Genomic DNA, 24,143 nt, shown 5'->3' on the forward strand with positions numbered 1-24,143 from the left:
AGTCAATGTAGACCAGCCTGTTTCCTATTTCTGTACAAGATGCAGGGCTTTTGCAATATTTATAGTGTAATCCTTGTTTTATTTCCTTAAACTCAGAAAGGTTTGCTTTGTCCAGGTTTCTTTCTCAGTTCTTCTAGGATGAATATCCGACTTTAAATTTTGTTTTTAATATCCACTAAAAGCCACGGGAATTATTATTAATAATTAATAATTTTATCCTGAATTGTGGTCAGTTTTGTGCTGAAAAATTGCAAAGTAGAAGGGATTCATGAATGGAGTACAGGGTAATCCAATCTATGGCACCGAGTAGGGTATTGAGATTTGATAGCTTACGATTAGGGACCTTCATGCAATTATTTGAGGAGATTTTTTTTCCATTTGTTCTGAATGACTAAATGGATTTAACAGATGAGTGGTCACTCACAGCACTTGGGAGTATTTCAGTGTAACTTGGTTATTATTAGGTTAAGCATGAAGCTAAAACCAGTTCTTGAATCGGTTCGAACAGGAGTCTCTTGTGTATGCCAGGCTAAACTGCTCCATCATTTTGTTCAGAGGGAGAGAATCTTTCCTGCTACCATTAAAATTGAAATTCCCTAGAATACATGCATTATGTACACTCTTCAGGAACATACGATTTCCTTACATTCACCACTGCAGTATTCATTACAAATGGGGATTCCCTGCTGTGAAGCCCACGGTCTGGACAATACATGCATTATGTACACTCTTCAGGAACATACGATTTCCTTACATTCACCACTGCAGTATTCATTACAAATGGGGATTCCCTGCTGTGAAGCCCACGGTCTGGACAATACATGCATTATGTACACTCTTCAGGAACACACGATTTCCTTACATTCACCACTGCAGTATTCATTACAAATGGGGATTCCCTGCTGTGAAGCCCACGGTCTGGACAATACATGCATTATGTACACTCTTCAGGAACACACGATTTCCTTACATTCACCACTGCAGTATTCATTACAAATGGGGATTCCCTGCTGTGAAGCCCACGGTCTGGACAATACATGCATTATGTACACTCTTCAGGAACATACGATTTCCTTACATTCACCACTGCAGTATTCATTACAAATGGGGATTCCCTGCTGTGAAGCCCACGGTCTGGACAATACATGCATTATGTACACTCTTCAGGAACATACGATTTCCTTACATTCACCACTGCAGTATTCATTACAAATGGGGATTCCTGCTGTGAAGCCCACGGTCTGGACAATACATGCATTATGTACACTCTTCAGGAACATACGATTTCCTTACATTCACCACTGCAGTATTCATTACAAATGGGGATTCCTGCTGTGAAGCCCACGGTCTGGACAATACATGCATTATGTACACTCTTCAGGAACATACGATTTCCTTACATTCACCACTGCAGTATTCATTACAAATGGGGATTCCCTGCTGTGAAGCCCACGGTCTGGACAATACATGCATTATGTACACTCTTCAGGAACATACGATTTCCTGACATTCACCACTGCAGTATTCATTACAAATGGGGATTCCCTGCTGTGAAGCCCACGGTCTGGACAATACATGCATTATGTACACTCTTCAGGAACATACGATTTCCTTACATTCACCACTGCAGTATTCATTACAAATGGGGATTCCCTGCTGTGAAGCCCACGGTCTGGACAATACATGCATTATGTACACTCTTCAGGAACATACGATTTCATTACATTCACCACTGCAGTATTCATTACAAATGGGGATTCCCTGCTGTGAAGCCCACGGTCTGGACAATACATGCATTATGTACACTCTTCAGGAACATACGATTTCCTTACATTCACCACTGCAGTATTCATTACAAATGGGGATTCCCTGCTGTGAAGCCCACGGTCTGGACAATACATGCATTATGTACACTCTTCAGGAACATACGATTTCCTTACATTCACCACTGCAGTATTCATTACAAATGGGGATTCCTGCTGTGAAGCCCACGGTCTGGACAATACATGCATTATGTACACTCTTCAGGAACATACGATTTCCTTACATTCACCACTGCAGTATTTATTACAAATGGGGATTCCCTGCTGTGAAGCCCACGGTCTGGACAATACATGCATTATGTACACTCTTCAGGAACATACGATTTCCTTACATTCACCACTGCAGTATTCATTACAAATGGGGATTCCCTGCTGTGAAGCCCACGGTCTGGACAATACATGTATTATGTACACTCTTCAGGAACATACGATTTCCTTACATTCACCACTGCAGTATTCATTACAAATGGGGATTCCCTGCTGTGAAGCCCACGGTCTGGACAATACATGCATTATGTACACTCTTCAGGAACATACGATTTCCTTACATTCACCACTGCAGTATTCATTACAAATGGGGATTCCCTGCTGTGAAGCCCACGGTCTGGACAATACATGCATTATGTACACTCTTCAGGAACATACGATTTCCTTACATTCACCACTGCAGTATTCATTACAAATGGGGATTCCCTGCTGTGAAGCCCACGGTCTGGACAATACATGCATTATGTACACTCTTCAGGAACATACGATTTCCTTACATTCACCACTGCAGTATTCATTACAAATGGGGTTTCCTGCTGTGAAGCCCACGGTCTGGACAATACATGCATTATGTACACTCTTCAGGAACATACGATTTCCTTACATTCACCACTGCAGTATTCATTACAAATGGGGATTCCCTGCTGTGAAGCCCACGGTCTGGACAATACATGTATTATGTACACTCTTCAGGAACATACGATTTCCTTACATTCACCACTGCAGTATTCATTACAAATGGGGATTCCCTGCTGTGAAGCCCACGGTCTGGACAATACATGCATTATGTACACTCTTCAGGAACATACGATTTCTTTACATTCACCACTGCAGTATTCATTACAAATGGGGATTCCCTGCTGTGAAGCCCACGGTCTGGACAGTTTACCAAAGTCTACAGTTTAAGGTACACTGAATATCACCTACACACTCCTAGGGCATAAAGGTGACATTCAGGCGTACCATCCTCAGAACCTTTGCCGCCAGGCTGAATGCCGTTTTCAACTGGTCTGTAACATCTGTCCGGTTTTTTTTTGTTTGTTTTTTGCCATTTTTCTGTTTGTTGGCATTCCGGTGATTACTCCTGTTTGCTGAAGTCCTCACCATTGCAGATAAGTACCCAGTTGGGTTTTTTGTTCTTTTTTTGATTGTTTTGTGCTGTTTGGAGAGTTAATGTCATCCAGGAAGGGTAAAAATGCCAGTTGGGAGACCGATTCCCCATGAAGACCTCCACGATAAGTGTCTTTTTTGCTTAGGTAAAACTCTTCGTAGTAGGCTTTCTTCCTGTTCATTGTATTTTTGAGAATCAGCGTCTTAAGCTTCTTGCTAAAGATACTATAGATGGCTAAAGATACTATGGATGGAACTTCCTGCCCCGAGGGTCAGCAATCAAGGAAGAAGGTGCATAGGGCAAGAGTGGAATCTTCTGCTGTCCAGCCTCTGCCGGGAGTTTCTCCCGAGGTTATGGCGTCCGTTTCGGTGTAGAGGGGGAACTACAATTGTTTCTGAGAGGTCTAAACGGGTTCCGCAGTTTCTCATTAGGGAAGAAGTTCCTACTACAGTTTTGGAATGCCATCCTGAGTAAGGGCTTTCTAAGACAGACATCCCCTTAAAAAAGAAACAGAAAACTAATCATGTTTCTTCTGCTCCTAGGGATCCACAAAGTGAGAGGCAGCCCTTTACTCAGGGTTTATTTAGTGCTTTACTGTTGTTAAGGCCTCCTCATGGGGATTCGCTTCCTGCTCCTCTTTGGTCCTCTTCTTCCCCTAAAAGTCCCAGAGTACAGATTTCTTCTGAGGAAGAGTTGGTTTCTGATGATGAATCCCTTGCTTATTCTACACAGATTCTTTCTCCTTCAGACTACGGTTCTGAGGAGGACTCTCATACACTTGATAACCCTTCCGAGGAACTTTTATTAGGGGACACAATCTCTAGGATGATGGAATTTAAGTGGGATTGTGCCCAGGTTTCAGATATCCATAAGAGATACTATGAGTTACTACAGAAGGCATCTCCTAAACCTGCAGCTATTCCTCCGGTCTTGACTGCTTTACTGGATGTTTTTCCAATGCTCTAAAGCACCGGATTCTCTGCCTCCTGCTCCCAAGAAGTCTGACAGAAACAATCCTCAGGCACCCTATGAAACCTTTTTGTTTAAATGTCCTGCTGCTGGCCCCTCTGTGGTGTCTGTAGCCTCTGATAAGGTGTCTCAATTGCTTCCTTCATCCAAGTTACTGCCTTCTGACAGACAAAGGTCAGTAGAACCATGGACAGGCTGGGTAAGAAGGTTTATACTTCGGCTACCCTAGCTTTTAGGGCTATAAAATTATCAAACCCATATCTCTAGCTTTTAGGGCTATAAATTATCAGACCCATACCTCTAGGTATGTGTTGGGTCTTCTTTCTCAGGCTTGTCAGCTTTTTTCCGATTCCAAACAGAGTAAATCTTCTGCTCTTTCCTTGCTAGGGACTTCTTCTCAAGTAGTTTGTCATTCTAGCAAATGTAGTTATGATGTAGCAGATGCCTCTTCTAGGCTGCTTTTGGTTCAGTTCTAAGGGGGTTATTCTTGGCTTAGGCTTTAACCTTTACCCGATGACATTAAGGCTAAGTTGACGGATGCTCCTCTGGATAATAAACTTTTGTCTGGGGACGCGGCTGCTGGTTTAAATCTCTTCAGGACAAGGGGAAAGCTTTACAGGAGCTTAAACATGTCGGTTTCTCCTGTGCCTCAATTTCAGCGAAATTACCATTCTAAGCCAGCCTTTGTTCATAGGCAATCTCACGCTCCTTCTAAAAGTAAAAATGGTGGTAAATGGACTCCTCCTGCTAAGGCCACTCAGACTCCAGAGATTCTTAAGCCTTCCTTTCCTGATGAACCAGGTGCCATCTGACTATCCACTTGTTCCCAGCCATGTTCCTCTTTCTCTTTACCTCTTTCTCTTCCTGTTTGGCTCCGAATCACCCAGGATTATTGGATTCAGTCTATCATTTGGCAGGGATACTTCATGGTCTGGATTTCCTCAGCCTCCTCAAGAACGACTTTTTTTCCCCAGAGGTTCTTAAAGACCTTGTCTCAGGATACTATTCAGGAGGTGCCCATGTCCCAAAGGGGGAAAGGCTTTTATTCAACAAGGTTTCTAGTGCCCACAAACGAAGGTACTTGAAGACCTATTCTAGACCTCTCCCATCTGAACACCTTTCTGATGGTGCCTTCCTTTCGGATGTTGTCCCTTCAGGCACTTTTTCCTCTCCTGCTCCCTCAGGCCTTTCTGGTGTCTCTGGACCTCAAGGATGCTTATCTCCATATTCTGATCCATCCTCTTTTCAGGAGATGTTTGCATTTCTCTGTTGCTTCCTGGCATTTTCAGTTCTGTGCTTTACCCTCTGGCCTTTCTACTGCCCCAAGGGTATTCACCAAATGCCTCGCTCCTGTGGATTGCCTTTCGCAGGCTTCAAAGAATCCAAATATTTCCTTATTTGGATGACCTGATGATTCAGGCATCCTCTCCAGAGGTCCTTTTGCAAAATCTTTGTTTTACCATTTCTCTTCTTCAGAGCCTGGGGTTCACGATAAACTTCAAAAAGTCTTCCCCGACTCCTTCTCAGGATCATGTCTTTCTGTGTTGCAGGATTCAAACTGTGCAAACGATGGCAACCCTGCCTCCTCCAAATTATGGCGAGGGAGTTTCTGCGAGCTCTAGGGTTCATGGCTGCCACTATTCTGATGCTCCCTCTGGCCAAAATGCACATGAGGAAGTTCCAGTGGTTTCAGCATGCACATCCTCTAGACTTTCCAACTCCTCTTCTCCAGTGTCTCAACAAAGAACTTCTGGGGTGGATTCAGCAGTTTTCTCGGAATCCATGGCTCCCCTTTCAACCTCCACTTCCCTCTCAGGATCTGTTCACAGGCACGTCAGATGTGGGATGGGAAGTGTTTGGCTCCCAGAGGGTTCAGGGAATGTGGACACCTCGTCAGCTGAAAAACCACATCAACATCAAAGAGATGTTTCAGGCCTTTCACCCTCTCTTCTCTATGGAGCCTGTCAAGGTATTCACAGACAATACCACAGTTATGTGGTATGTCAACAAACAGAGGGGTACAAGATCTTATCGTCTTTGGCAGCTGGCACTTCTGGCATGGGATCTGGCTAACGAGAGACTCTCCGGGCAGTTTATATTCCTTCATATAAGAAAGTTGTGGCAGACAGTCTGAGCAGGTCCTTCACTCAATCCCACGAATGGATGCTTCACAGGGATGTGTTTCTGGACATTGTTCACCAGCGGGGTACTCCTCAAGTAGATCTCTTTGCCTACCCTCTGAACAGACAACTTCCTCTGTTTTGTGCAAGGGTCCTAGGGCCTCTGGTATGGAAGGTGAGCACCTTCTCATTTCCTTGGAAGGGGATTTTTTTTTATGCATTCCCTCCCCTTCCTCTCATTCTGAGATTCCTGCTCAAGATTCAATAGGATGCTCCCAAAATCTTGTTGGTGACTCCCTTTTGGCCGCGACAGCACTAGTTCCCTGTACTTCTGCATCTAGCCAAGGGCAATCACCACAAGTTACCTCACAGGGTGAATCTCCTCACACAAGACAAGAGGTCAACTGACACTGAGTGATAGGGTTTTGATCCCTCATACGCACATTTTTTCTGAGAACGTGCTGCAGGTCCTGCAGGAGGCCAAGAAACCTACTAGGAAATCCTACTTGTCTAAATGGAAGAAGTTTTCTATTTGGTGTCTTTCTCATGACCTGGACCCACTTTCCGTGGATGTTCCTTTTGTTCTCTCTCATTTGTGACAGTTGCTCAATGCTGGTTTGGCCTACTCTTCTATTAAGGCCCACTTATCAGCTCTTTCTTTCTGCTTGTCTGCCTTTAACTTCTCCATTAGCTTCTAGATTTGAGGCTAAGCAATTTCTTAAAGGCGTCCTTAATATTAGACCTCCCGAGAGACCTGCTCCTCCTCCTCTCTGGGATCTTAATTTCATTCTAGAAAAATTGACTCTGGCACCATTTCAGCCTGCTGTTTTAGCTTCCTTGCAACATAATTCGTGGAAGACAGTTCTTTGTTAGCTCTTACTTCTGCCAGATGGGTGTCCGAGTTGTAAGCCCTTATGGCTTGTCCACCTTTTTTGACATTTTAGGAGGACAGGGTGTCCTTCTGTACTAATCCTTCCCTTCATGCCCAAGGTGGTTAATGAGGTGTCACTTAAATAGTCTATTAATTTGCCTATTTCCCCCCCCCTCCGCAATCTGACAGTGACAGGGTGCTGCATACCTTAGATGTGCATAGACAGCTCAGATTTTAGTTGGATAAAACTAAAGCTATCAGAAAACCTGACCAGTTGTTTGTTTCCTTTCACCCTAGGTCTTTAGGTTTGGCTGTTTCCAAGCAAACTATTTCCACTTGGATTTCAAAGGCTATTTCCTTTTGTTACACTTTTCATGGCAAAAGCCTTCCTTCTTCTGTAAAGGCTCATTCTACTAGAGCTGCGGTTTCTTCTTGTGCTTTTTTCAAAGGCTGAGATGCTAATTCTCTTCTTGAAGCTGCTACCCCGTACTTCTGTGCGTACCTTTACCAGACATTACAGTCGGATGGTATCTCCAGAGCTGGTGTTGCTGCTGCCCTGCTACCTTACTTCTGTGCGTACCTTTACCAAACATTACAGTTGGATGGTATCTCCAGAGCTGGTGTTGCTGCTGCTCTGCTACCTTACTTCTGTGCGTACCTTTACCAAACATTACAGTTGGATGGTATCTCCAGGGGTAGAGCTGGTGTTGCTGCTGCCCTGCTACCTTACTTCTGTGCATACCTTTACCAAACATTACCAGTCGGATGGTATCTCCAGAGCTGGTGTTGCTGCTGCCCTGCTACCTTACTTCTGTGCATACCTTTACCAAACATTACAGTTGGATGGTATCTCCAGGGGTAGAGCTGGTTTTGCTGCTGCCCTGCTACCCCGTACTTCTGTGCGTACCTTTACCAGACATTACAGTCGGATGGTATCTCCAGAGCTGGTTTTGCTGCTGCCCTGCTACCTTACTTCTGTGCGTACCTTTACCAAACATTACAGTTGGATGGTATCTCCAGGGGTAGAGCTGGTTTTGCTGCTGCCCTGCTACCCCGTACTTCTGTGCGTACCTTTACCAAACATTACCAGTTGGATGGTATCTGCAGAGTCAGAGCTGGTTTTGCTGCTGCCATTCTTCATGGCTTCTTGGAGGCTCTGCTGCTTCTTCTACCAGAGTTTCTTCTTGACCTTTGCACTCTCCCATTTGTAATGAATACTGGAGCGGTGAACTAAGGACATAGTACAGTTGTGTAAAAGCTTACCATAACAGTAGATGCCCTTGCCTTCACCGCTGCAGTATTCACTCCCTCCCTCAGTCCCCCTAGTCTTTTTTTCCTTCCTGGATGTGCAGGTTCTCCTTGGGTTTCCTTGGACTGCTGTTCCTACTGGGGTAATCAATCAGTTCTGAGGATGGTACGTCTGAACATCACCTTTATGCCCTACGCTACGCAAGGACTATGTAGGTGCCATTCAGCGTACCTTAAAGCAAAGGTATACTTTGCTAAACTGACTGGAAGGTGGGCTTCATGGCAGGGAATCTCCATTTGTAGTGAATACCGCAGCAGTGAAGGCAAGGACATCTATCATTATAGTAAGATTTTACACAACTGTACTTTGTTCTGGTCTCATGAATACAACAGGACAAGTAGCACATTTAAAGTGATCCTTCTCCAGTGCCAGCTCTCACTGATGGGCTAAGCCACAGATTACAGACAGCTTAACAATCCAGACCCAAGAAAATTAAATGTTTACTTTAACAGAACACAAGATAATTACACAAAATACAGGCTAATTATGGGAGACCTTACTAGTTGTTACACTTCACTGATAATTAACGATCAGGCAGAGAATAAAAGGGGAGGAAAGGAAAAAAAAAAATAATAAAGAAACAGGGCATTCCTATGGTAACCATTTGAAATGTCGGCACTTACTACAGTGAGTCCCAAAATGCAGAGACTGAATGGCCAAAAGATCGGCCTTACATACACCAAGTCCAAATTTCTATTTCTCAGAATACTCCCTTTTCTCTGAGGTATGGCGATCTCACAGTTGGTATATATAAGTTGGGGGGGGGGGACTTTTACCACCCACCCCCCACGTTCTCCTGCGTTTTCAATCTTTTGTTTCTCGACTTTTCATCTCTCGGCATTTCAAATGCCAACATTTCAACAGGAAGCCTATTTCTATAGATACAAGGCCTTCCATTACTGTGTAAGAAATGGGAAAACCCGAAAGGAAAAGAAAAGAACATTACTTACAGGGATTGATGGTACTGCATGAAAAAAAGTTTCACCCCATCATGCATTACTGCTTAAAAATCTCACACGTCACAGTACACAAGTACAAGACGGCATGAGCAATCCCTACTCAGGCTGGAACTTGTGCAGTATCATCACCATCATATATTACTGCTTACAGTACAAGACAGCATGAACATTACACACTCCAGCACCATCAGTCTCATTCTGCTACTGCAACAATCAGAATCTATCATTACCTCCCTCCAAACTTCAAGTCAAAACACATACCGGATCCTTAGCGACAGAAAACAGCAGATCTCCTTCTCTGTTGTACTTTATCTGCGTGATGGACCTCTCGTGGCCCTGCAATAAAATTGGTCTCTAGAAGAGGAAAAAATAAAGCACATTAACCTCTATAGAAGGCCAGAAGACAGCAAAGCTAATCCCACATTAATCATAGCAGTAAATGGCTTCTGTGGAAAATACAAATCTCGCCATGTCTAGCCACTTATAACCTCTTCTAGAATGCATAATCTATTTTTTTCCTGTCTACTCTCAATTTTCCATCACTTACTATTACTTCATCTCTTTTTCAAAGGTTCCAAACCACTTATTCAGTGCTACACTTTCACCCCAGAATTACTTACACTTTCTCTCCACATCTAATTTCACAACTACATTATTGCTCATTTACTGTCCTTGTTTATTAATCTGTGTGAATGTTAATATTAGGTACTGCTCAAACTGCACCATTTAATAACAATTAAGAAAATTGTGTACTTCTTTCCCACAGTACTGTTTGTCTTTTCACATGGAGCATTTCTCCCCTGCCCTCGCTGAAAAGCAGGCTTCCATGGCCAAGTCAAATCTTCTCAGTAAGTAAATGCAAATAAAGTAATTCATAATGTATTGGTTTACCCAACTTGTGTGTCCTTCTCCTAGCCACGGTTGTCACCAGCTACACCTCAGTACCAGGCAGACTAAGGCTAGATCTCACACCATCATTCCTTGAAATGCTGGACAGTGACAGCAGGGCACTCACAGCCAGAACTGAAAGAACTTTTCTGTACTTTGTGCCTCTCACAGTCTCATGACTACAGTATGCTATCATCCTTAGTACAACAAAATGTGGAAACGTGCAAACAGCAAAACCATTCTACACTATACATATTTTTCTTATGAGGAATGGAGGGAGGTCTCTACTTGACGATCGTCTGTATTCAGAACCTTGCCTACAACACTTCTTTCATCTTCAGTGCAGGTCCACAGAAACAAATACATCTGGATAGAATCCAAAGCACTGATGGTATGATAGTGTAGACCGTCCCTATCACCAGTCCTTAAAATGAGGACCAAGTCTCACTTGCCTGTCCTCAAACCAACCCTAAACAAATTATGATTACACTGCTTTAATCATACTGAAGGAAATGCATTTTTTCAGGAAAAAGTATTCACAGATTGCAAGCATGAAGTTTTTCAAATATATCAAAAATCAACAGATCCCAACTCAGCGCAACTTGTTTTAAGAAATATCTTGGATACCTTTTGACCTTTCTTGGCTGGTTTAAGGACACAAAAACGAAGTTCGTGCATGAAGAAAAGAAAACCAAAACCAGCCTATGAACAGCCAAACAACGAAGATGATACTTTCATTTATTAAAATAATTAGGAAAAAAAGGCAGTTAATTAATGGGTTCATTAAGATTAGTTAAGCATGACTGTCAGGATCAAAAACAATGCAGGAAGCAAGTAAAGGAATGCCTACAACACGAGGGGAACTGCACTCAGAGTATACTGGTGTCCAACTAAGCATCTTGTGCAGTCCAGGTACCTTGGAATGTCCTGTAATGCCACCCCCTCAACTCTGTATGGTGCATCAGTGGTTACTGTGGCGGCAGGGGATGGTCGGGTAAATGACATACCCATGGACAGATTCTACGGATCAATCCACCATAACAATGATTGATGCAGGCTTCTGAAAGACTTACTGGGTATATCATAGGCTGAAGAACCTAACCCCATCAATTTCAGCATCTTCATTGTAATATTTCATGTTCACTTGTACAAAGGAGACCACTTGGATGGAGGAGGCCATCAGAACAAGTACCTTGAGAACAACTGCTGCTGATCGTAGATTTTGCAAAATGCAGGAGACTGATGATTAATGAGGAGATTCTGTCTGTTGTTAACCCTGTTCTTTGACTATATCCAACTGCCGTCCAATAAAAATGAGGGTCTATAATGGAACCACTTGGAAATGGCCACACTGACATGATCCCCAATGACAGACACATCTTGGGTAAGACTGCTAACAGAAGTTTCTCTACAGCAGTTGCTGCTAGCAGACAGTCATCTAGGTATAGAAAAAGCTGTAATAGAGTAGTGGAATATACCTGGTGAATACCCAAACGACTGTGATTAGGCTGAAGAGCAGGGGCACAACTGAATTTCTGGTCCCCACCTAGAAGCACAGGAATCTCTGAGGTCTTGGCTATATTGTTGTGTAAATGGTCATCATGAAGATCCAAACAGCACATCCAATCTCCAACTTACAAGTAGTACATACTGCACTTTGACCAACCGGAACGAAACTCCTTCACAAATTTGTTTAGTCAGCTTAGGTCAAGAATGGATACAAGGTATTTTGTCTTTTTTTTTTGGGGGGGGGCTAAGAAGAATATGGAGTAAAATTCAGACCGTCTCTGGTATGGGTGGCCTTTCTAGATGGCTTTTTTTGAAGAATAATCTCAACTTCCCTTGAATATAAATTCCCTTAGCCATTTGTCCGATGCGATGGCTAAACACAACAAGTCAAGGGAAAAGCACCTGATCCAAAGCGGGACAAGTCAGCCAACCCTTTAGAACTCCTATGGAGAGGATCCTCAAAAGGATGCCTTAAACCCTGACAGTTGGAATCATCTGTCTCTGGGGCGGCTAGACTGAAATTCTCCTCTAAATATGAGAATGCCTACAGTACTTTATTATGGCTACGCTGGGACTTACCGAACCATAACATTCTAGCACCTTTTTCATTACTTTGAAAGGTCCTTTGAGGTGCTGAAAACTTCACCCCAAAAGCTGTGAGCATTCTGCCTTCCTACTCACACTACAGAAGCTTCTCCACTTTCTGCACAAACAAGAAAGTGCCAAAGGGGACATCTGCAAAAACCATAAGGCACAGCAATGCTCGTTTTCTCATTGCCAAATCACAGCCCACACTCAAACTGCACCATACATCACATTATGCACAGTCACAAAGGAGATAAAAATGTATACATACTACCTGGGTTCCTGTGTTTGAATATACTCTACACACAACGGAGTGTCGGCAGTTTTCTTGGACAAATCCCTCATAAAGCTAAACCATAAGCACTTTGTAGTTCAAGTCTCTAACCAAGAAGATGCTATATGCATACACTTGCTTTCTTAGTCTAGCCATCATCCTGCGCACACTGCTCAAGGGATGAATAGTCTGAGCATGCTATGGGGGCATCTTTGGGGATGGCAAAATCTACAAGAGGCTCTTTACTCCAATGACATCTTTGGGGGTCTGCAGCACTCTTTTGGATTTACAGGGTATGGGTTCAGCCAAATCTGCCTCTTCGCAGGCCTTCGAGCGTACCACATCTACTACTTTGCCCAGCAGTGGCTACAGTGCATCACGTCCACTACCTGCCTGGCAGTGGCTACAGCAATGACGTCTACTAACTTGCCCAGCAGTGTCTACAGCATACCACATCTAACTTGCCCAGCAGTGGCTACAGCTTACCACATCTAACTTGTTTGGCAGTTGTGCTATTCAAGCTGCTGAGGACTTGTAGGTCACGTGCAAGATCTCTACCTGCAAGATCTCTACCTCCAGGAAGGTGGGGTCTATGGCCAGGATACCCTCCATCATCTCTAGGACCGCACCAAAATCAGGAGGAGACTTGGGTGAAATCTCCCATTCATTAAGATCTGTACCTGGGAAGGGAGACTCCCAAGATGAGTCAATGTGTTTCCTCTTTGACATACTCTTCCTAGTGGGACTAGAAGGTCATACAAACTCTCCTGGGAGAACTGCAAACCCAGATCTCAGCAATGTGGGTCAATGAGTTCCTCTCTCCAGTGGGAACACAGATTTTCAGTCAAAGTTTCCAGCTTCAGAGGTGGTTCGAGAGAATTGGTGGTACCTCTACATGACCTCATGTTCACTCTTTCCTCTTGAAACTGGTCTTGGCTTCTTTTTCCATTGCTTAAGCCCAACACTAACAACTGTTAACATAAAAACCAACTTCGGCTCTCTTCTCCATTGCTGGGTCTATGGCAGTATTATGGCTAGATACCCCAAGCCCTGAGTGGGTATGCACCGACATTACCAAAGTGACACTGATGCCAACTCTTGGTGCCAAATGGTCCAGTGCCAAAGTCTCTATAGCGACTTTCAGCACCAAGAGGTTGAAAACCAGCACTCAACACTGACAACAGCCCTGGCAACATCAGTGCTGGTAATGACACCGGAGGTTCGACACGGATCTCCATTTAGAACTGGCACTAAAGAAACCACTCAGAACATTGGTGAGGTAGTAACTACATCTGCTGATGTAGATGAAATAGACACAGGCTCTGGCATGGATTCCATCTCTACAGCCACCAAAACAGGGTCTGACGAAAAAACAGGAATGACAGATGGTTGGATACCTCAACACACCCTGAGAAGTGCAGCAGCCGGGATGATACCATAATGTAAGCTGGGCCTTCAAAAGCTGACATATGTTCCCAGTCTAAAGGAATCAGGCTCCCAAAGAACCTGTAGGAGTACAAGGAACAACCAGATGAAAGTCTAGAAGTAAAAACATGGACAACTATTGTCGAAGAAATGCTGCCTGCAGTCTTCCTCAGCTCAAAGGTACTGGGTGTTTCCTAGCTGGGAGGGAGACGAGACTTGGCCAGTGTGGATGACATCCCTGGTTGGGGAGTAAGAGCAGAGTTTTTTTTAGGTGGAGTCATGTTAGCAGCACTTTCCTTTGCCAACCAGTCCTCCTTTTTCTCTAACCTGGAAGATCTGTCTGGACAGGAGAATGGGATTGTCTCTTTTCCCACTACCTCAGACTGAAGTAATCCTTTTAAAACAAGCTTATTCCTTTTGTCAAAGAGAGTACAAGAACTAAAATCTTTACAGAAAGGTTGGCCACTGTCCAAATGAGCCACCTCCAGGCACACTACAAAGAGGTCATGGTTGCCTTGGGCAGAACTTTATGACCTGTGACTTTCATTATTACAATTTTGAAAGGTCAGGCTCATTAGAAAAAATGTATTTCTCATGACTATTTTACACAAAATGTATAAAAGCTTACAGTTTCTGCACAAATGAATTAATTAATACTTATGTTAAAAATGCATGGGCCTGGGAGATGAACCATTTACAGGTTACCTGTGTCCATTAGAAATAGAATGGATATAATTCTGGTCTGTTTGTTTTGTGGATATGCAGGAGATCCATTAGAGTGGGGGTCTGACAATGCCCTGTATGCGAGGCATAGATCTCCCCTCAAAAAAGTCTTTAAAGAGACAGAATACAGGGGATAGGGCCTTGAAGCGGTCTGCATAGGACATTTTACGTACTCCCTGCATTCTTTTAGTGAGAAACCTATGTAGATGTTCCAATTGTTGGATATGCCTGGTTACGTTCATACCAAAGGGAGCAGTGTACTCAATGATAGGTTTGATGAATGCCGTATACAGTGGAACAAAAACTTCTTTAGACTTGGATGTCATACCTTTGTTTATAAGTTGAGCAAAATAGAATGATTTCCTCACCACTGCAGACACATGATGGCCAAAGGCTAGATTACTATCAGGGTCCTTAAGTCCTGGATTACTGGGTCATCTCTAAGGGGTGTGTTGTCAATGATAGTTACCAGGGATGGATGACTTCCCAAAGGATACTATTATGCATTTCTTGGCATTTAGTTTTAGTCTATGGTTCTGACACCAGTCATTTGTCTGTCAGCCCCTCCTGGAGAACATTTGTGTCAGTGTGAGACTCCATGACAGCTCCTAATTTGCAATCTGCAAATTTAGTCAGCCAGAGACCACTGACATTGGCCTTGACTTCTGAAGTAAATGCCATAAAGGAGTGGTCCAAGGATTGATCCCTTCGAGACTCCACTTGTGACTGCATCTTTGTAAAGATAGACTCCCAATTCTACCTTCTTGTGTCCCGTCTATGAGCCAGTTGGCTATCCACTGGGTGATATATGGATTTGTACCTAACCTCTTGAGTCTGTAAACAATGCCAGAGTGGAGTAGTGTGTCAAATCAAACCAGTCAGGAGGAGAAGGAAACCATACTCACTACAATTCCAGTCTCACATAGACCTACCACGACAGCAAACCAAACACATAAAAACACAAAAACATACTCGGAGGCTCTAAATAAAAATCTGCCTAAGCAACAGAGACCTCCAAAGCAGACACCCAAGCAACCGCTACCCCAAAACAAAACACGTGCGACACATAGCCCACAAAGCCAGTGTGCCGAACAGTCACAGCCTTTAAGGCTAAACAACACACCTGATACACTTGTAATAGGTGACTATCGTCAGGCACACTGACGTCCCGCTCACCAGGCTGAACAAGGAGAAGGTCACGGTGAGCTGCCTGTCGGGCGCTAGGATCCGGCACATAAACACAAGCACTCAGGTCACTCCAAGGCAAGTACAAATATGACTCTGTCATTGTCCATGCTGGTGTGAAGGACCTGAGACGTACCTCCCTGGACTACATGAAGAGAGACATAGAGGAGCTCTCTGAGCATGTAGCCCAGGCCAGTATGACCCTGACCTTGAGTAGCATCTTACCTTCACCAAGAATGATGCCACAATATGAAGACAAGATGATCAATTTCAACAACTGGCTTAAGTATTGGTGTCATTCAAAGGGGATTCAATGCCTGTCAGCCTGGGATGACATGCTCGACAAGCCACGATGCTTCGCTAGGGACGGCTTGCACCTGTCACCCCTGGGCTTTCGGATATTGGCAAAGGCTCTTGCTACCCCCATAGTGCCTTTTTTAGGCAAGGCTCAAAAGACAAACCCACCTCCATAGGCATCACAAAGGATAAGAAACTAAAAGTAATGCTACTCAACAACAGAAGTCTAAACCTCAAGATGCACGCACTCGAAACTCTCCTTAGCATGGAGAGCATCGATATCTGTGCAGTAACAGAAACCTGGTTCAAGGCTCCCGAGAGCACCCCAGCACTACCAGGTTATACCTCATACCATGCTTTTCGGCCCCAAAACTTGGACCGAACCACAAAAGGAGGGGGAGTATCAATATTCGTCAAAGATACCCACACCTCCAGGTTGGTGGCACAGCACGAAGCATCAGAGACTATCCATGTACAACTAACAGTGGGTAAAACTGCCTTCCAGTTTATAGCCTGCTACAGACCACCCTCCCAAACCCAGGAACCCCACTCGGCCTTCCTGAGAACACTGGAAAATATGAAGGTCTCTCCAAACACCATTATATTGGGCGACTTCAACTACCCAAACATAGACTGGGAGCATTACTCTAGCTCCAACACTCTAGCCCAAAGGTTCCTAGAATTTATAAACTCAAATGCTATGGAACCACTTGTTACCACTCCCACAAGAGGGGAAAACATACTGGACCTGATCATCACCAACATGGGGACGCTATGCTCCAGACCAGAAGTGTATCCCTCATTGGTAAGATCAGACCATAAACTAATCTCAATGGATATTCACATCCCAACTCCACCCCCTGCCCTGAAAACCACAGTGAAAAACTTCTCTAAAGCAAATGTCACATTCCTCAAAACAGAGGTGGAATCCTTCAAAGCCCCCGGGCCTGTGGAAAATATGGCCCAGACCGCAGAATCCTTTATAAACGCATTCCATGAACACCTTCAGGAATGCATGGATCATGCAATCCCAAATAAAACCAAGACCCAATCCTCCAAAGGCAGATGTCCTGTCTGGTGGACCCCAGCCATAAACAAACAATACAATAGAAGGAGGAAGCTACTACATGATAGAGCAAAATCCCAAAACGGGAAGGCATCTCTGATCAGTATTAGCAAAAAACTACGGGCACTCATAAAATCGTCTAAGGCCAGCTTCGAGAGAAAAATTGCACAGGACACTAAGGATAATCACAAGGCTTTCTTTAGTTATGTTAGGAACCTAGGTGGGAATTCCGAGATATGCTCAGAATTAGTCCAAAATGACAAAAAATACACCGAACCTACAGACACTGCCAACATCCTAGCTGACAGGTTCAGCGCAAACTCCCCACCAAAGGGCAAATATCTATCCCAGCAGAGTGCTACCCCCCTGACATCTCAGATGCTCAGGTAAGAGCCGCCCTCTCCAAAGCAAAAAAACACAGCATCAATGGGACCAGACGGTGTCCCGGGCTGCGTCCTACATGAACTCCAAGAAGAGCTAAACCCAAACATAAAACTACTGTTCAATCTCAGCCTTACTATAGGATATGTACCCAAAGAGTGGCGTACAGCAACAGTGGTCCCTCTCCACAAAGGTGGTGCCTCAACGGATCCTGGAAACTAATCGCCCCATAAGCCTGACTAGCTTGGTCTGCAAAGCTATGGAAAGGATCATCATGGACCTCATAAATAAAGATATTGAGGACCTACAGACACTGGATCCTACCCAGTTCGGCTTTGTTAAGGACAGATCCTGCCTCTTAAACCTGGTTGATTTCTTTGAAACAGTCACCAAGGCCATTGACGAGGGGAAGGTGGTCCACACAGCCTACCTGGACCTCGCAAAAGCCTTCGATACAATACCCCACTCGGGCATTATAGATAAGCTCACCAGCTTAAATATAAACCCCTATGTCACTAGATAGGTTGCAAACTGGCTCAAGGACAGAACCCACATGGTTAGAATTGCTGGAGCCATGTCAGACTCCAAACCAGTTACAAGTGGTGTCCCACAAGGCTCAGTCCTGGGACCTCTCTTGTTCGGTATATATTTCTCGGAGGTACAGGCCAACACGGAAGGACTGTGGCTGACCAAGTTCGCAGATGACTGCAAACTGGGAGCCATAAATCGACTCTCCAACCGACACAAGCATCCTCCAAAAGGGCCTCATAGAAACAGACAACTGGTGCCAGTGCCATGGCCTCAAGCTAAACGCCAAAAAGTGTATAGTCATCCCCTTTGGCAAAAACAAAGTGCCCACAAATTACCACATAGGTGGTAATCCATTAAGTACAGAAGTAGTAATTAGGGACCTGGGGACCCAAGTTGATAGCAATCTCTCATTTGACAACCACGTGGCCAAAGTGGTTAGAAAAACATTTTATATAGCCCACCTAATCATGAAGGGATTCACATCTAGATCAGGGGAGGTCATCATGCCTCTTTACTCATCCCTCATCAGGCCCACAATTGAGTACAATGCCCCTTTTGGGATGTACCTTACCAGACACCTGCAGCAACTGGAAAGATCCCAAAAGTACCTCACCAAGAGGATCACAGGGCTTAAACAGATGCCATATGCTGTCCGGTTAAAGAAACTCCAGCTCTACTCAGTGGCATACCGCCTGCTCAGAGGCGATCTGTGCCTGACGTATAAAGCCATGTCCAACCCGGAATTAATGGACATGCTGCACCTCAGAAAATCCAAATCCCATCGAGCTACGCGCTTGAGAGACTTGAACCTCAGCACTGAAATAAATAGGACATGCTGGAGGGACAGATTCATAACCCAGCGGCTGCCTTCACTCTGGAATAAAATCCCAGTCCAGGTTAGGCCGAGTCCCTCATTGACTCTCTTCAAGAGTAATCTTGATGAGTGGATGGGAGATCATAGTTTTACCCCGGGTATCACTTCTGTGTCACTGTTAGACAGAGGCACAGTATACTAACCTTGAAAAAGGGCATAGCAAAATTAATTTAAAATGGGTGGCGAAAGCCAAACACACTCTGGCTAGGCTTATAAATGCCCTAGGGCAGATAGCCTAGTATGAACCTATGAACCTAAATGCCTTGGCCAGGTCAAGGTAGGCAGTGTGAATGATTTTGCCCTCATCCATTGCTTTGGTGGCCTCCTCAAAGTCCACCAGGTTGAATACACATGATTTGCACTTTACAAAACCAAACTGGGTTGGGTCCAGTGTCTGGAGATTTACTACATCTCTGTTGATAATCTCCATGATGATTCTTTCCATGACTTTACATACAAGAATAGTGAGACTTATGGGTCTGTAGTTTCCATGGTCTGAAGATGTCCCATATTTGTGTAGAGGGATGACTGTTGCCTTTCTCCATTCATGAGGCACAAAGCCTGTTTGGAGGCTCCAGTTAAATAGTAATTCCAGAGGCCCTGATAGCTAATGTTTCATGCTATTTAGAAGGCATCCTGGGATATTGTCAGGGTCCACTGATGCAGTGTTCATGGTCTTAGATAGAGCATTAAGGACCTCTTCCCACGTGACAGTAGGGGGATTATATTTGATGATACTTCCTGAGGGAAGGTTGAGGGGGAGAGAGGGGTAAAGTTGGAACTGAATTTATCAGCCAGGAGGTTTGCTATATCTATCTTTGGGCCCAGTACAGGTGGCTCCATTTACAATGAGCTCTGCACACAATTGTGCATTACTTTTGAGGTTGCGTTGCTAAAGAATACTTTGTGGTTGTCCTTGGCCTAGGAGGCCAAACTTACCTCAAATTTCACTTTGGTAGACTTTATTCGTCCTCCGAGTTGTTTGTTTAGTTTGATGAAAGTGCTTTTATCCTGCTGGGTGCTGCACCGCTTAATTTTTGCCACGATTTTCTTCTTCCTGTTATCCAGCCGACTGATTTTGCGACTCCATCAGAGTGGCTTGTGTTTTGAGTTAGGTCTGTACTTCTTCCAGGTGGGTACAGCTGCCTCTATGCAGCTATTAACATGCTTGCACTGGGTTTCTGAGAACAGTTCTGCATAAGCAGCAGTGTTCAAAGGTTTATGGCAGCTTGCAGTTTTGCCAGGTTCTCACTTAATAGCAGGAGGTTAGAATAGTTCCTGAATATTCCAAGTTTAGCTGGGGGTCCAGATTTTAATTTTTACTTCAAAGGAGACCATTTTGTGGTCTGACCTTACCAGGGAAGGCATTACAATAGGGAATGAGCAGCACTCTCCCATATTAGTGAGGTCCAGATCCAGTATGGCTGCACCACTGGTTGGTGTACTGACTATCTAGTCCAGGCAGTTTGTGTTTACAAAATCCAGGAATCTCTGTGCATGTACATTTGGTGTTTTACAGGACTCCCAGTTAATAGCGGAGTAATTAAAGTCACCGAAGAATATGGTACTGAGTTGGATGGTTAGTGTTTCTAATAAGTTTAAAATACACGGTATGGGTTTCTGGGACATACAGGGGGACCTATAGCTTGCAAGGAAGTTGGTATTGCATTTTACCTATGGTGATTTGAACATGGATCAGCTCAAATGCATTGTCCTGTTGACCAGCCTTGAAGTATATTTATTTTTGATGTAAATGGAGACTTCCGCCTTTAGTCCTTGCCTGTGAAGTAGCTAGCCTAAATGTGTGGAAGGCATTATAACCTTGCACTGTTGGTGTGCTCTCCACAGCTTTAAACCATGTCTCAGTGATCACACAGACATCAGCATTCTCTAGGGTAAAGACAGCTTCTAGGGAGTGGAGTTTTTTGTTTAGACTCCTAGTACTGAGCAGTAATACCTTCTTGATTTTGACTTGCTATGTCGGAAGTACTTTCAGTTATAAGTGCATAGCTATGTACACCACAGATATTTATTGTAGTTCAAAGTGTTTCACGACTGCATTCTAATGTTAAGCTGTAAAGTGTAATAACAAATGAATGAAGATAAAAAAAAAAAAAAGTGCTGAAGGGGTTAAGGGATGTACTATGGTCAACAGAGTCTGGTTCTGAAATGCCTAAGAAGGGAGGAAAGTACACAATGTGAAAAAGTTTGTTTTATGCGAGCTCTGACCTTCCCAGTCTGGGATGGGTAGTTACAAGGAATGTTGAGGAGATAGAAATGTTACTGGTACTAAAATATACAAGGTCAAAACCAACACTGGTTGCCATGCAAGGGGGTTTGTGGTTTTCTAAACACATGACTGTTAAGCATTGATGTGCAGCACCAAGCGAGAAGCAAAACGTTCTGCATAGATACTATTTGTTAACGTCAAAATTATGCGTTCATCATCATCATCTTTCAGCTGCTCCCATTAAGGGTCGCCACAGCGGATCATCTGTTTCCATTTCTTCCTGTCCTCTGCATCTTGTTCTGTCACACCCACCACCTGCATGTCCTCTCTCACCACATCCATAAACCTTATTTTAGGCCTTCCTCTTTTCCTCTTACCTGGTAGCTTCATCCTTAGCAACCTTTTCCCAATATATTCAGCATCCCTCCTCAGCACATGTCCAAACCAACGTAATCTCGCCTCTCTGGCTTTGTTTCCAAACCTTCTAACCTGGCCTGACCCTCTAAATATACTTATTCCTAATCCTGTCCACCCTCGTCACACCCAGTGCAAATCTTACCATCTTTAACTCTGCCACATCCAGCTCAAACGCCTGCCTTTTTGTCAACACTGTCTCCAACCCATATAACATAGCTGGTCTCACTACCCTCTTGTAGACCTTCCCTTTCACTCTTACTGGTACTCGTCTGTCACAAGTCACACCTGACACTCTTCTCCACCCACTCTATCCTGCCTGTACTCTCTTCTTCACCTCTCTTCCACACTCACCACTACTCTGAACTATTGATCCCAAGTATTTAAACTCATCCACCTTCACCACCTCTACTCCTTGCATCCTCACCATTCCTCTATCCTTCCTCTCATTCACACACATATATTCTGTCTTAGTCCTGCTGACCTTCAAAATCCTCTTCTCTCTAGAGCATATCTCCATCTCTCCAGAGTCTCCTCCACCTGTTCCCTACTCTCACTACAGATCACAATGTCATCTGCAAACATCATAGTCCACGGGGACTCCTGTCTGATCTAGTCTGTCAACCTGTCCATCACCGCAAATAAAGGCTTAGAGCTGATCCTTTATGTAATCCCACCTCCACCTTAAACACATCAGTCACTCCCACCGCAGACCTCACCGCTGTGACACTACCCTCGTACACATCCTGTACCACTCTTACATACTTCTCTGACACTCCCGACTTCCTCATACAATACCACAACTCCTCTCTAGACACCCTGTTGGTATGCTTTCTAAGTCTACAAAAACACGTCACTCCTGACATTCTCTGTACTTCTCCATCAACACTCTCAGAGCAAACATTGCATCTGCAGTGCTCTTTCCAGGCATGAAACCATACTGTTGATCACGAATCATCACGTCCCTTCTTAACTTAGCTTCCATTACTCTTTCCCATAACTTCATGATGTGACCAATCAATTTAATCCCTCTGTAGTTACTATAGCTCTGCACATCACCCTTACTCTTAAAAAAAAAAAATCGGTACCAAAACACTTTTTTCCATTCCTCAGGCATCCTCTCACTTTCCTAGATTTCATTAAACAAACAATCTGGTTAAAAACTCCACTGACATTTCACCTAAACACCTCCATGCTTCCACTGGTATGTCATCTGGACCAACAGCCTTTCCATTCTTCATCCTCTTCATAGCTATCCTTACTTCCTCCTTGCTAATCCATTGTACTTCATGATTCACTATCCCTACATCATCGAACCTTCTCTCCCTCTCATTCTCTTCATTCATCAACCCCTCAAAGTACTCTTTCCATCTCAACACACTCTCCTCGCTTGTGAGTACGTTTCCCTCATTATCCTTTATCACCCTTACCAGATGCACATCTTTACTAGCTCAGTCCCTCTGTCTAGCCAATCGGTACACGTCCTTTTCTCCCTCCTTAGTGTCCAACCTTTCATACAACTCTTCATATGCCTTATCCTTCACCACTTCTCTCTTTGCCATGCACCTCATCTCCTTATACTCCTGTCTACTTTCTTCATCTCTCTGACAATCCCACTTCTTTGCCAACCTCTTTCGCTGTATACTCTCCTGTACTTACTCATTCCACCACCACTTCCTCTGTCCACATGTCACACCAAGCACCTTTCTAGCAGTCTCCCTTACTAGCGCTGCTGTAGTTACCCAGCTATTTGGTAATCACCGCCACCCAGTGCCTGTCTTAACTCATCCCTGAACTCCACCTCACAATTACCCTTTTTCAATTTCCACCAGTTGATCCTTGGTGCTGCCCTCACACTCCTCCTCCTCTTCTTGATCACCAACGTCATCCTACAAACCACCATCCTATGCTGCCTAACTACACTTGTTACAGATAAAAAAAAAAAAACACTGCGTTTTTGCTGCTTGCCAAGACTGATTTGAAAACTTTGTGAAGGCAGTCTCCCAGCGCTGTGATTTAACATCTGCAATAAATAAATGATTGCATATCCTGAAGAGTTATTGTTCAAAGACATACAGACAAATAATGTTATTCATGCATATTTTAACTGCAATCTTAACCTCATATGTTTACGTTTATTCTGACTAATTGCGAATGTTTGAGAAAATGTTTTTTTACCCACAGTTCCTTCCTGTCAGGAAAAATCCACTTTGTGTGGTTAACTTTCTATTTCCTCAGGTCACTACTCATTGTTTAAAAAATGTATTTACAGTCTGTAGATGCTACGCCCAAGGCTATCGCCAGTGGTACTATGTTGAGGAGGTCTGCTTGG

The 24,143-nt window shown here is 44.0% G+C and overlaps 1 protein-coding gene across 1 annotated transcript in view; it reads right to left on the reverse strand.

Moving 5' to 3' along the window:
* Positions 1 to 24,143, reverse strand: part of EIF3I (eukaryotic translation initiation factor 3 subunit I) — a 363,205-nt gene that overhangs the window by 287,442 nt on the left and 51,620 nt on the right. Inside the window, exon 2 of the mRNA XM_044082520.1 lies at positions 9,691 to 9,783. Coding sequence (XP_043938455.1) covers positions 9,691 to 9,783 — 93 coding nt within the window. The remainder of the gene's footprint in view (positions 1 to 9,690; positions 9,784 to 24,143) is intronic.

Source organism: Protopterus annectens, chromosome 1.part1 (assembly GCF_019279795.1).
Source record: "Protopterus annectens isolate FY-2018-M chromosome 1.part1, PAN1.0, whole genome shotgun sequence".
In the NCBI taxonomy this organism is placed as follows: Eukaryota; Metazoa; Chordata; order Ceratodontiformes; family Protopteridae; genus Protopterus; species Protopterus annectens.